Source organism: Oxyura jamaicensis, chromosome 2 (assembly GCF_011077185.1).
Source record: "Oxyura jamaicensis isolate SHBP4307 breed ruddy duck chromosome 2, BPBGC_Ojam_1.0, whole genome shotgun sequence".
NCBI classification, from domain to species: domain Eukaryota; kingdom Metazoa; phylum Chordata; class Aves; order Anseriformes; family Anatidae; genus Oxyura; species Oxyura jamaicensis.
In genome coordinates, this window is record NC_048894.1 from 18075292 (window position 1) to 18089737 (window position 14446).

General features: G+C 40.7%; 1 protein-coding gene and 2 long non-coding RNA genes across 5 annotated transcripts in view; 1 reads left to right on the forward strand and 2 right to left on the reverse strand.

Annotated features, from left to right (window-relative positions):
* The window catches only part of PRTFDC1 (phosphoribosyl transferase domain containing 1), a 43941-nt gene extending 30158 nt beyond the window's left edge, over positions 1 to 13783 (forward strand). Inside the window, exons 5-9 of one of the 2 annotated variants that reach the window (XM_035318321.1) lie at positions 7793 to 7810; positions 9241 to 9323; positions 9726 to 9772; positions 11765 to 11841; positions 12478 to 13783. In XM_035318321.1, the coding sequence (XP_035174212.1) occupies positions 7793 to 7810; positions 9241 to 9323; positions 9726 to 9772; positions 11765 to 11841; positions 12478 to 12525 (273 nt within the window). In that variant the 3' untranslated portion in view covers positions 12526 to 13783. Of the gene's footprint in view, positions 1 to 7792; positions 7811 to 9240; positions 9324 to 9725; positions 9773 to 11764; positions 11903 to 12477 lie in introns of those variants that run through there. The other variant, XM_035318320.1, reaches the window with a different exon arrangement.
* LOC118162247 lies at positions 812 to 2375 on the reverse strand. The gene is made up of 3 exons (XR_004748353.1): positions 2220 to 2375; positions 1504 to 1582; positions 812 to 949 (listed from the first exon to the last, which is right to left on the reverse strand). It is a non-coding gene; the product is annotated as an uncharacterized LOC118162247 (long non-coding RNA).
* Positions 2994 to 4746, reverse strand: LOC118162248. 2 transcript variants are annotated; one of them, XR_004748354.1, is made up of 4 exons: positions 4602 to 4746; positions 4207 to 4365; positions 3689 to 3777; positions 2994 to 3123 (listed from the first exon to the last, which is right to left on the reverse strand). It is a non-coding gene; the product is annotated as an uncharacterized LOC118162248 (long non-coding RNA). The 2 variants fall into 2 exon arrangements; XR_004748355.1 differs by having other exon boundaries at positions 3689 to 3812.
* Positions 13784 to 14446: the final 663 nt, after the last annotated feature.

The window sequence follows — 14446 nt, forward strand, 5'->3', positions numbered from 1 at the left end:
TCTTTCTTTCTTTCTTTCTTTCTTTCTTTCTTTCTTTCTTTCTTTCTCTCTTTCTCTCTTTCTCTCTTTCTCTCTTTCTCTCTTTCTCCCTTTCTCCCTTTCTTTCTTCCTTTCTTTCTCCTACATTACACTTATTTGGTCTAAAACAAAGCTTTGTATTTGGCCTCTAAACAAAGCTTTGTTTAGAGATACCTGGATGTTAAGATCCAAAAGCACCATTACATTTTTGTCTAAACTTCTGGGTAATTCAAACCGAAGGGTTCCGCACACCAATGTCTTCAATGGGGCCACAGTTTCTCTTTTGAGCCTCCGACTATTTTGAAGCGACAGAATCGCAGAATAGTTGAGGTAGGAAGGGCCCTCTGGAGACCATCTGACAAAGCAATGCACTGGGAGCTTGTTGTAAAGCACTGGCATTACTGTAGGATGTAAATGAGGCAGGTTTGAAGGTAGAATTAACAACTGGGATTTAATATTAGGCCAGTGGATATACTTGGAAGAAACAAAATTTCAAGCATGCAGATTCTTCTGTTCATCTGAACAAAACTGGCAGACTTCAAGACAAGACTGGGAGTAATTCTTCATTTTAACCGAATGTGGTAATCAGTTAGACAGTCAGTTCGGGAGAAAACAGTGATTGCCCTACACGATCACCTGCCCTATGACCAAAGAGGCAGATAAAAATGTTAAGAATTTCTCTGAGCTAAAATAAGAGAGCAAATTAACAGCTGTGGAACACTGATAAATGAGTTGGAGGTCAGCTGCCGTGGAAGATGATAACGTGCCATAAACCCAGTATTTTATCGAGTCCATGATTTCTAGTATGTACAGCAGTTCTGAATTTTTGTTCCCAGGCTCAGCTGTTGAAGGTATTTTGTGGTCTCTTTGAGGCTGTGGGCTGAGAGGTCAAAGTTCTTTTGTGAAAAATGTTCTCCCACTGGGAACAGGGCTGTTAATTAAATAAAAGCTATTACTTCCTGCTACAAACCATATTTCACTGTAAGGTGTTTTTCCCAGGTTTCAAATCATTTTGCTTTTCTCAGTTTTAAGTTATTTCTATTTTTTAACAGGTTAATTTTTTCAAATGTGTGTGCATGTTGTTCTACTGATTTTATACTGAGACATTTAAGGAGAATATATTCTTTTTGGGTACCTACCTGAGTTTCTTGCTATACATGCAAGGACCATGTTTGTCCTGTTAGCTGTAGTATTGCATTAAGTATTGTTGTTTATTTGGTTATTTAAGTAGCATATCAGCTTTCCAGGAAAAGCTCCTCCTTTTTAAATTTACCACTTGGCATTTTGCTTTGTTAAAATTTTATATTTTACATGAATATGAAGACAAGCTTTCCCTCTAACACTTACTCGCAACCTATTTCAAATCATAGGATTTTTTTTTCTTTGAAATTAAGCTTCTAAATAGAATATGAAGTCAAAATCTAGAAAACAAAAAAAAGGTTATTCTTTTCCAAAAAGGTGAAAACTAGTTTCCATAGTACTTACTACTGTCAGGCAGGAGGTATACATGATCGCATTACTCTGCTTGGTCTTGTTAGCTGACATTGTTCCCTTTGTTATTGACCTGTGGGAAGGTAAACAATAGAAATGTATTGACTCAGGGCTGGAGTATTTTTCAGCTTATCACAAGTCTGGATTTTTCTTACGTGTGTTGTAATATCAACCTACTTTCTCGCTGTGCCTTAGCTCGTGGTTTTGAAAGGCAGTAGACCAGAGAAAACTGCTGCTCAGTTCTTTCAGGCTTCCCTCTTAATTTTAAAATTCACAGATGCATTGAAACTTGTTATAAAATTGAGCGTGTCTTTTTAACATGAGAGACAGATTCCCATTGAAAGCAGGAAGTAGAAATGATTGCTACTTCATTTTACATATAATATTGTCAAAAACATCCTGCTTTTTCCAGATGTCCATGCTGCAATGAATCATTCTACTACTGCCTAAAAAACAGATATGAAAACAACTTTTATCTTTGTGTAGATCCAGTTCACACTGCAAATATTATTCCTACTCGGTGCAATATGTAGAATCAGAAGTTGTGTACACCCTGGTCACTCAAAACTGGAGAAATTTAAGCTTCTCAGAAACCCTCTCCCTCCTGCATTCAAAAAATGCAGAGTATTTATTGCACCAGCCTACTACCTGGTAGGAAAAGCTATAAAGACAGCACGAATCACAGCCATCCATATCTACCAGCTCCATACCATTCCTCTGAGCCATCAGCAATGAAAGCTACTGATTCTCTTGTAATGACTGAGTAGAAAGATTTTTTGATTTCTTTGCGAGTTGAGCCACTGTCCCTTCTTTCTTTGGGCTATGAGAAGTATTTCCAGGACATATTCTTAAAAATGACCGTTCTCTGTGTGTCTGACTGTCAGATATATTAGAATCATTGTTAGATTTCTGGACATACTTCGCAGTTTGTATTGGTGAAGATGGCTCTACTCAGAAATTAAGCCATCTTCTGTCTAGTCAATGTGTCACTAAATATTCCTGCTTCCTGTTCTCCAAGCTCCAAAGATAGATAGAAAATATCAACTGCATGCCAGAAGGCCAGATTACTTTTCTTTTCATGTGGTTTCCTCCTCTGCAATCACCACAGCTGTATCTGAAAGGACAAAACAGCTTTGATCTGTGTGGTATAAGAGTCTCAAACATTTACATATACTTGGAAAAAGACCTTTTCTTCAGTGTCCTTTAGCGTCACATCATTTGTTCCAGCTGTCAGTCGCTGTAGTAGCTCCTCGAGCTGATGAGTTTTACCAGTCTCCTGCCCACCAACTCATGGGTGGATTTCATGGCGAAGCTGCACAGGACCTGCTCATACCTGTGACCTTTCCCAACAGATGCTGGATGTGGCCAGCTGAGCATTTAGGATGATGCTGACATTACTGATAGTGTAGCAATTTGTCACATCCACTGCATTCTTCTTTTATCTTCTCCTATCCATCTGCTCAAGGATAAGCTAATGCATTTCAACCAGTTGTGGTTGCACATCGCCACTACCTGCTCTTGGATACGCTGTGTGTCAAAACCTTCCTTTGCAGATTGTTTCTCTGCTACTTCACGATGCCATCCCTTTCCTGGAGCCCTTCTGGCAGGAGCCTGCTTCAACAGGAGAAAGGCAGAGGATAGGCAGCGGTACCACCAGTTTCCCAGCACATCCCCTAGTTTTCAAGGAGCTGGTTTCTGGTACCAGAGGCTGGCAAACCATTTTGAATGCCCTCAGTCCCAAGCACAAGTTAAGTATGATAACATCAGTCACAGTAACCCTGCTGCCTAATCAAAACGGGGAGTAATGCATCATTCTCCATCAGGATGCCTGCTTGCTTATATACACAAAGTGTTTTCCTATCTCAGCATTTTGTAGTGGCTTTTCCACTACAAAGTCTTTACATACAGCATAGAATACAGCATGTCTCCACAGCATAGAAAATCATCATTAATGTTTTGGCAATAATGAGAATGTGCATAATACAAACCAGACTATCTGTGCTCCCTAAGCTAGACAGCCACCTGATTAAAGGGACTTTCAAAGAACATATAATTTACAACTCTTGGACTTGCAGAATATGAGTAGGAAGTGGTAAGGATAACAGAGTACTGGGCAGAGAATTTCAGGGTCCACCAATATCATTCCTTCTCAAGATAATTAATCAATATGAGATCTTACACTTCAGATGAAGTTTTGTGCAGGTGCCTATCACTCTTGTGGCCAGACAAGTCCTTCAGGGATGTCTGATTCCACGTTCATCTTCTTTGCTTCATATGAGTCATTTGTGATAAGGAAATGTAGACTAGATTAAATTTGTATTAGATGGATGTGTAACTGGTTGGAAAGCTGTTCTCAAGAAACTGTTAATTATGCTTCATTGTCAGACTGGATGAATTAAAGCACATTCTTCAGGGACTATACAATATTTAATTCATGATTTAGAACACTGGATTAGCATTTCATGCTAATGATACAACCTGGAAAAATACTACAAGATTGGATTATGATCTTAAGAAGTTATTTTAAGAATTTGACTCAAAGAATGACATGTAATGACAATGAAGATGAATACTAACTTCTGTGTTTTTATAGAAGACATCTTTTGCATCAGTGCAAGTGGGAAGGACTGACTAAGCAACAGTTCTGTGCTGGAGATGATAGGTAGTTCCCAAGCTGAACATGAGACTGCAGCATACCTTTACTGAAGATGTAACCACTGTATTGGAATTTGTAGGAAGGAGGATTATTTGTAAGGCACACCAAGTGGCTCTTTTATTCTTCTCAAGGCTTGAAAAGGCTTCTCTCTGCTTTGGGGCACCACAACTGGAGAAGGATTCTGACCAGCTGGACAGGTTCTAGAGGAGAAAAAAAATATTCAGGGATCTGGAAAATTTAACTTGTGAGAAAATGTTGAATAAATAGGAACAGTTTAAAATGGAGAAGATAAAACAAAAAATATACCTGTCTTCAAACGTGGAAGAAAGAAAATTTAATTTCTGTGTCCACAGCAAAACATATTTAGGTCAAATAACAACAGACGTTATCTAACTGTATTTTTGCTCTTAGATAATGAGGCACTGAGGCCCATTACCTGAGGAAGTTCTGAAGTCCCCACCATGTTCAAGAACAGGTAAAGCAGATATCTGTGAGCAATAGTTTAAGTTGACTCTTTGGGCCAAGGATATCAAAAATCTTCTTGATGACCTTTCAGGGTATCCTCAGCCCTGCTTTCTATTAGTCTGCTTTTTTTTTTCTTTTTTCTTTTTCTTTTTTTTCTCAGGAGTTAATTAGTAAGGTCTGTTCCTCCCTATTGATTTATTCCCAATTCCATGGTTAGGGAGGCCTCTCATGAGTCCTCTCATTCTGTCTAATTTTTCTAATTTCTGCTTGCAAGTAAGCAAGAGAATCTATGCTGCTGCTCATGATAGGATAGCTGAAGCAGCTGCAGTAGCAAAAAACATCCCAAGACTATGCTTTTCTCTGAAATCTTTCAGGGCCCAGAGTGCACTTAATAAGCCTTAATGGTCCTGTCCAGTCTCACCAAGGACCCTTCCCACACCTGTGGACACAGGAGCTCCAGTTCAGCTCAGCCCCAGGCTTTCAGTCCGTGCCTGACCTGCGCTGTGTGAGTACTGATGTTCAGGGCAGCTCCAGCCACGCCTGTGCCTCGTTATGGACCCGGCTGACCCGCACTGACTCACAGACTGGCTTACTGGCTTCCCAGCTCAACCTTGGACCTGTTGCACCACTGCAGACCAGTCTGGTATCAGCGGGCTGTGTTTAACCCTGGTTACTCTCACTGGACCTGATCCCAACCCATGGACTGAGAGCCCAGCTTGCCCTCGGACCTGCCTCTCCACCATGACATGCCTGATGATCTCCTCTCTTGGTGAGATCTGGTGCTGTCTCGGGGCTGTGCTGCTCACCTCGCTGGGGCACTGCGGGGCTGGGTCCTGGCAGGTGGGGCCCCTGCCTTGCCAGCTACCCCTCACTTAGGGAGCAACCAGCCTCTGCAGCACCTGGCAGGGACCGCAAATGCAGGACGCTGCAGCCACTGCCGTGCCAGTTCTGGCGTGTCTCATCTCACGCCATACCTGCTGGATGGGTCTTGTCACCAGATCTGCTTTTCCTCTGGGAGGGAAGTTCTTGTCAGCAGCATGAGGAGCAGCAGGAGGTGCACCAAGCCGAGTGAGTCAGGATGCCAGGCTGTGTTGTCAGGTCAGCCTCTCCCACCAGATGCCAGCTGCAGTCATCCTGGTCTGTTTGCTGGTACTGAAGGAGCTCGTTCCCAGCTTTAGTTCTGGTGAGGCTCTTTCCTACACCTCTCTGCATACCTGTCCACTCTTCTCTCCATATATCATACATACGTAGATACACATACGACAGTTGCATGTAGGGGAGATGGTTAAACCATTACTCCTGCACATCAGCTTCAGGTGTCCACTGACTGAACCAAGTGATCTGCTTATGCCTCAGACCCAGATGTCCTGGGCTGGGCTTTGGAAGGTGTGTTTTTTCCTGATGATGAATTCATCCAGCAAACCAGATGAGAGCCAAACTGTTTTAGATCCAAATGGCTTCCTTTAAGAATGCATGTCCCTGTAAGCCTGCCATAAGCTTCTCTTGAGCATGGTTTTGGTCTCTTCATTTTATCTAGGGGATTGATGCATTTCCATTCTTTCTTGAAAGAAGACGTCTTTGGGCTTTCATTGTTAGGAGGCCTTTGACTTTTTAGCTTCTCAGGTTTAGGTCTTTCAGATCCAGAGTTGTTTTTGTCAGCATCTGGGAGGTTGAAAGTCAGGAGTGCTGAGCAGGATAACCACCAGCGAAACCTGTTATGAAAACACCAAAAAGGAGCCACCCTCCAGGATTAACACACATTCCATCAGAGCTCAGTCTAAATTAGTGGCTTTCCTGAGCGATAACTCCACTGCTGACATCGGCTGAACTGCTATGGGGAGCTCCCTCCACAGCTTGACCAAGTGTTTTGCCATTTCAGAAGCATCCAGGGATTATATGGTGTGTGGTAACATAGTCTGCATATCTATGGTTGTGTGCATGAAGCGAGCCACGTCTCCCTGCCAAGCACTGTGATTATGAGGAGGGACTGCAATCTGAATACGTGTGTGTGTGTATGTACGTATACACCTATCTATATATATAGGTGATGTGTATTAATCAGTTCTATTTTGCAGATTAATTAAAAAAAAAAAAAAGCTACCAGTGAATGAAACTGTCAAAGCTGTGCTGTCTATAAGCACATTCCCTTCATACACTCCTTCTCCATGGTGTTTGAGTCTTTCTCCGAACTCTCAGTTTTAGGATTGTGTGGTTGAAAAGGAACTTAGACAATCTCCATCTTATGTATGGAGCAAAGCCAACAGGCTTGATGGAAAGGAAGTGGAGGGTAAGCTAGTCTGGTGAATGCTGCATGGATATGAAACTATCTGCGTAACGTGCACATACGTGTAAGATACATACATAGATATATGTGAAAAAACTTTCCTTTTGCTATTGTACATTCTACCTCAGAAAGTAATCTTAATGCCAAGACCATAAGACAGCGCTATCCATTTGAACATGCATATGATAACGTGTAATAGATACTTATTTCTTATTATTGCTTTTAATAGAAGACCAGAAGTCACCTTAGATACTGTGATTCCTTGAGCAGTTACAAGCCTTTTCAGCAAAAAGATCAGCCTGTGTGATCATGCTGTTATAAGGCTCGACATCACTGCTTTCGGCTGTGCTCCTCTTCCAGTAACGCTGCTGGTTTCAGCAGCAGTGTTTGAAGAGAAAGGGGTGCTGCATGGTCTGAGAATGCATGGTACAGCTCGCTATGTAATCCTTTGCTGTGAGGTCTTGGGATGGGGGAGAGGAAGAACATGTATTTCAAAGTGAGAATATTATTGCTGTAGTTTCATGTTAACATTGGGAAATAGTATTTTATTAAACTATTGGGTACACTGTAGTACACTGCTGGATGCACTGGAACAAAGTGCAGTTCATCCCATTTGGATTTTCTACATCTAGTTGTATTTTCCCAAGCTATATCCATTCTTGCACAAGGCACAGGGCTGCATAAAGTCATAGGCCCTGACTGCCAGCTATTTGTGGCTGGCTTTCATTCAGGGCACAGCAATGAAACAGGAAGCTCTTTGTGTCGTGCCCTGTTGTACATATGCACATGGACCTATCTTCATTTCACTTTTTCAAACGTTTGTTTCTTTTAGTTTGTGAATATTGTGTAACAGTTTTTTATTTCTTCCTTTTTTTCAGAATGTTTTAATTGTAGAGGTAAGTTGGGTGTTTCTATCATATTGTACTGGGAGAAAGTCACACAGTAAAGTCTAGGTCGTGTACTCGATGTCAAAAACACAACTGTGTTTAGACTTCTTTGGCTGGGAGGTGGTGAAGAGGAAGAAGAGCTGATTTGCTTAATAACATCTCAGCCTTTTTGCAGTTGCATGAGGGATCAAACTGCACTGCTGCCACTCTAATTTGTACTCTCCTTGTGATACCCAGCAGTCACTTTCTGCGTCACTTGGTGTGGTATTTTTATGGCTTTGTGAGCTCCTGTTCTGCAAGTCGTTCTGTTCCTTGGAGGACAGTGAATCAACTGCAATGATGCCATAAACTTCCCTATAGCGTGACTGTGAAATGGCAGCGTAGCCCTACACATGCTTTACAACTTCAGGGTTGTTCACATGCTGGATGAGGACGTCCGTCATTCTCTCAAGTCCCCATGACTCCTGCTCATTAGCACTGCACCCTGGAGCATCCCCTGGGGAGGTCCATCACAGAGATGTTGCTGATGTAAATCAACGATGTTCAGTTGTAGAGAAGATTGTGTGTCACCTCACTGGTGCTGCAAAATCTTTCTTAATTAATAATGTAGGCGATTCTGTTTTAAAATGTCAGGAAAGCAACCGGGATGTTTAGAGAGCATGTCAGGACCTGGCTGGCATTTCAGGCCCAGTCTGCTTGTGTGAGAAGTAGGCTGGGTGGCATGATGAAGGAAATGTACAGCTGCTGGAATGTCTTTTCATAGCAAAGGAGGAGAAAAAAGTCATCAGGCATAGAAATGACCTGAATAACTGGTGGGAACTCCATATTCGTTAATGATCACTGCTGTAACAGAAGTGAAAAATGTCTGCAGCAAATTCTGTTAATGCTCGTAGGTAGCTGAGGAGCAGAGGCAAGGTTTTGCTAATGAAAAATACACAGCTATAGAGTTCAGGATCAACAGCTGCTCTCCAGTGGTGTTCAGTTGTGTAGCCAGGTATGTACAAGAGATCTCCAAATGAGATCTAGAGAATACACACTTGTACTGGTCTAAGAAACAACAAATAGGGCAGATATAGCCCTAAGATGGAGAGGTGTTCGCACACCGTAGTCTTGAGGATAAAATATGCAAAGTCTGATCCCTGCATACTTTCAGTTCCAAGTAAGGTCATCCCCAATCCCTTGTAGTATCCCAAGTACTAGAAACAGCTCTTTTCAAGAGGAAGTGGGCAGTCCTTTATGTCTTTATTTTATGAGTACAAGGTGCTTGCTTCAAAGAGTGTGAGCTCAATTACACCTCTTTTGGATGTGGCTCACAATGTACTAGGAGAAATATATCATTTCCACAAAATGAGAATACGGAACTTCCCAGTCATTGTTCAAATTTCCTTGTTTCAGCTTTCCTTTGTTTTTAACTTGTTGTGTTTTTAATGTTTTGTAAGGATATTGTTGGAACTGGAAGGACTATGAAGGTTCTCCTTAATAATATAGAAAAATACAAACCAAAAATGATTAAAGTGGCGAGGTGAGTAAAACGATCACAAAACTTAGTAATTAATTGGTCTGGCCCAACGTATTTCCCCGCGGAGATTCCCATTCCAAGATCCTGTTTTAATTCTGTGCTGCAGCATCGCATGGGGAGCCCTGCAGAGAAGCTGCCTGAGTCACTAAGAAGAGGGTGGAGGAAAGGAGAGGAAATGCTTTTGTATTGTTCTGCAGTGGCAATGACCCCTTCAGCCATTTCAAGGCTGGCACTGATAGATTTTGAAGGGAAACACACCCAGTCTCTTCCCTGCCGTTAGGATACTGTTGAAGGAGAAGCAGAAAAAGAACAGTGATTCATATGGCTCAGAAGCTTTTTGACAAAGGGTTTTTACACGTTATTCAGATGAATATCTGGATTTTTTTATTTTGTTCTTATTTACAGTTTGTTGGTGAAAAGAACATCTCGGCCTGATGGGTACAGACCAGACTGTAAGTGTTGTGAAAATCTTTACATCACCGTACAACAAGTTACCATTATTCTGTCACTTGCCCTTCATTTCATTCTGCAGCCTCCTAGAAGCATTGTAAAATATCAGCTGTCAGGGGGAGATGGGATGCAATGGAAGGATTCATGTAATTGTGGTTTCAGCCTAGCCTCCTTAGTAGTCTGATGTTTTCTGCAGAGCAGTAACTCTGTAAGGAAGTTATGGAAGGGTTAAATGTTATCTATGAAAGGTGAGTGCTTTATCTTCTGTCTCTGCCAAACTACATGGAAGAGAAAGTCCTTTTCTTCCTTTTCCTTCCTCACTATGTCTCTTTAGAGGAGCTGCAGGACTCCATTTGAACACCAATGCATTTTCATTGTGAACTAATTATTCACAAGTTTTATAGTTTTATAATAGAATAATGTCATTTTTTAAATTATTTTTTGAGAAGCACTATCGTTTAAAGGGTAAACAATAATATCATCAAATCCCTCCCTGCCCAAAGCAAAAGATAAAATGAGGTTTTTAAGCTTCATCCTGCTACTCCGTTTGTCTCATACCAACACTACTTCTCTCTGGAGAACTGGTACTTGCTCTGGGCTGAGATGAGGCCATAAATGGAGCTATACCAAGCTATTGCCATTTTAGATTCATTAGAACAAATGATGTAATAACAGGCATGTGGCTAAATACTGGAAAAATAGACCCACCTAGAAGAGATCGACCAGTATTGGCTACTGAAGAAGGCTCTGGTCACAGCTGAGCTGGGGAGGAGGGTAGCAGGAGGGTAGGCAGGTGGGTACCAGGAGGTAGCGTCAAGGGCCTAGGTTTGGGGAGGGAAACTTCATGAAGCAAAAGTCAATCAAGGTTGGGCATGGTCGTGCAGTTTGAGCCCAGTCATCTGAGCTATGACCCAAACATTTGGTTGTGCATTTTTCTATACAGATTTTTTTTTTTACATTTAGAATTGAATCCAGTAAATTAAAGTATCCCTTTTACTGGATTCACTAAACATATAAAAAAATACAATAAAATGACACCAAGAAGGACAGCTTAATATTTTTATGTAATATTTTGTAAAATGAAACATATTTTAACCACTTTCTTGTTTATTTGTGATGGATTTTATGAAATATCAGAGGTCACCCTTTAAATCACTGCCAGAGCTATGTCATTTCCTCACCTGCCCAAATGTGTGATTCAGTGTCTGTTACCCAGCATTTTTAACAAGCAAAAAAAATCCTCTCTTGAGTAGTTGTAAATTTTTAATGCTGTAAAAAATGTTATGCAAAAAAATTTGATGTCCATAAGGTTGTGTTTTCCTCTAGTTACATAATGAACAACTTGGAAAGAGTCTAACTCATTTTCTATAGTGCTGATACGGCACAAAACTTCGCGCTCCTAAGGATACATGGCTATGATTAGCTTGAAGTGTGTGAGTTGCGTGATTCAGCTACGCTGCATGCATTTACTTTGTTAAGCGTGTGCATGAGTCCTCATGAGATCGGGGCTTTAATTTAAGAAGCATTTGACACGTTTGGTAGGATAATATGTATAATAGCTTTGCCTACTCTCAGAAGAAAATAAAAACCTCTTCATAACTTTGTAAGTAACTTCTGAATTTAGATAATACCTTTTTTCATCCTCAATGGACAGTTGTCATCACATGCATAAATGAACCGAACTGCCCAACATAGGCAGAACTTTTCTGCTCTGGTTTTGGCTTCCTTCCATAACGTGGCTGTCGTGCCACTGATCATTGTAAACAAGTCTCCTACTCTCCGCTGACTGTTCACATGCCTGTCACAAATAGTCTGTGAGCTGGAAGTGTGGATTTGCTACTTGCTGACTCTGGTTTCTAAGCCAGAAGTAACGTAACCTGAACTGGCTACACATAGATGTAGTTTTCTGGTCAGAGGACCAACAGGTTAATTTAAGGGCTATGCAGTAGCCACCTGTCTTGTATTTATGCTATTTGTTATTTGTCTCAATACAGATTACGGATTTGAAATTCCAGATCTATTTGTGGTTGGTTATGCCTTAGACTACAACGAGCACTTCAGAGATCTGAATGTAAGTGTATTTCAGAAAAAAAAACAGAAATCACTATTTTACTTTCTTGGGGTGTCTTAAAGGCCTCGTTATTTATCCCTGTGTCTTATGCCATGGTTGGGATCCTTCCAGTGAGCGCAGAACTCTTTGCAAATCCTCAAATAATCCAGAGGAGTCACTGCTTAGAACTGTGGGTGGTTCATTCCCATCTCTCACCCACTAAGAGCACAAGTTGTCACTTCTGTCATGCTTCCATCTTCTGTGAGCCTGGGACTTCACGGTTCCACAACTCCCAGTAAATGCAGTGACAGCAGAAAAAGTGAAACACAGCTACAGTTCAGACAACTGGGGCATTTTAGTGCTATGTTGCCAGCCCCTTTTCTCAGTGAGATGATGATGGAAAAAAGGTCCAAGCCTTGCCAGCCTTGCCATTGCTTTTTGTGAGCCTCCCAGGGGTGGAGCTGAAAGCTGGGAATTGCAAGTGGAAGAACTCACTGTAGCTAGAAAGTGAAATCAGATTCAATTTCAGGTCTCTGGAGAGGGAGGAATAATGGCAAGGTTACCGGATTGGACAAGCAAAATTATTTCTGCACAACTCATTAATAATTAATGATGTAATCAACTATGCTGTTGCAATCTGTGTTGTATTTTTTTCAGCACATATGTGTTATCAACGATCACGGCAAAGCAAAATACAGAGTCTGAAGCAGTAACATCCTCACCTGAAGATTTGTAAGCGCAGTGGAGCAGAAATTTGACTGCGCTCTTTCAAGCATCTCCCAGAAGAGCAGTTCAACCGACTTGTGTTTCTGTCAACTCAGTGTAATAAGGGGTTTACTCTAGAGATACCCATTAACATATACAGAAGTGGGAGCTTCTAAAATGTGAAGTAGAGGGCTTTTAAAGTTATTACACTTTTTAAGTACTAAAATTGCAGTATAAGATGCCTTTTGACTAATAATTTGTCTGCCTCAATTCTCATTGTGAATGCGTTTTTTTTTCACTCAGCCCATCACGCTACCCGTTACAATTAATGTACTTCACATTATGTGTTCTTATGTGTCGCATCAGATTTTTCAGAAGTGCCATTTTGTGTCAGGTTTATGTGCTAGGCAGAATTTTAGGAACTTAAGCATCCCTTGGTATGCTGAAGTTCCTAAATTTGCCTAAATTTGGCAACTCTGTTGCCAAACTGAAAACATTATTTTTATTTAATTGCACAATTCAGAAGTTTCAGCTGAGGTTGTATGTTGTATGGCTTCTAGCAGTCCGTTATTGCCCCTTCCAAACAGAAGTTGTAACTCTCAGAATGCACTGAACTGGAGTATAGGTGCACGATGGACCTTTGCAAGACACTGTTGATCTGAACTTGGAAGAAATCTTGCTTCTGTTATGCGATGTGGGCATGGATCTAATCAGCTGTGTTTAACGTGTTGAATTTTAATCAAGAGGAAACAATGCTAGGAAGGCTTCAATTTCTGAGCAGTGCCCTTTGACTTCTGTAGGACAAAAGCAGGTCCAAAAACTAACATAGTGTTCTGAGTATATTTTTTTAATTAAAGTTAATTAAGCACAAAAACTTAATGTTAAGCAATTATTCAGTTATTGTTTGATTTTCATAGCCTGAGTTGAGACTTTCTGTAGCCATTTGCCTTCTTTAGGAATATAGAACTGATGACACTGAAGACTAGTATAAAATAAAGGGGAAAACAAACAAAAAGAAAAGTATAGGAAAATCCAGAAAACAAGTTAACCTGTGGATGCTGTAGACTAGAGATCCCTTCCTTCTTGCTGTGTTAAGTTTGAGGAGTTTAGTTCTGTACCGTGTGCAACTGTTCTCAATGACTTCCTGAGGGAAGCAAATGCAAAGTAGCTGTATACCAATAGCTTTGCTCTGAACTGTAAGAGGCATATTGTTAATAGCTTCAGTTTCCTTTAAACTAATAAAGAAACCATAAGAACACTTGTTACAGTGCACAGTTGTTTATTTTCCCACTTTAGCATATTTTGCACGTCCCTTAAAAGCGTTTAAGACGTATGCATTTAACTGTTAATCTAAACATACCTTATGTATGTGCCCTGTGACTCACAAACTACTTTTATATGGATAAAATCCATGATGTTAATGACACCAAGTAAGATCACAGAACTGTTGTGGTTGCTGATGTTTTAGCCCTTTCTTCTTTTCTCTTTTAACCTATATTTTTAAAGATTTCTGTTGAAAAGCTTTTCTTCACAGAATATCTTTCTTTTGTTTTAGAGAAGAAAGCACACCCACACAGCCTCTGGAAAAAGTTTGCTTTTATGAGAGTGTTAAAGTCTTTCATATTGTGTCTGTTTTTCCTGGATTTAGTATTACTGTCACTTTGGGTAGGCAGACATGCTTAGGCTTAATCCAGGAGATCCATGAGGTTATTCCATTTTTTCCTCTCTTAAAAAGGCTCAATGCAGTTTGCCTTGTACAATGATCAGCCTTCAGCAGCACCAACAAAAGAATCTAACGGGTGAATTATTGTGAAATTAGTGGGAAAATTTGAAGTGCTATAGCTACACGTAGTTCAGACCGTCAAAGTTGTTTCATTGGAAGATTCAGATTGTTAAAATCCACGTGCCTAATAGAAAATAA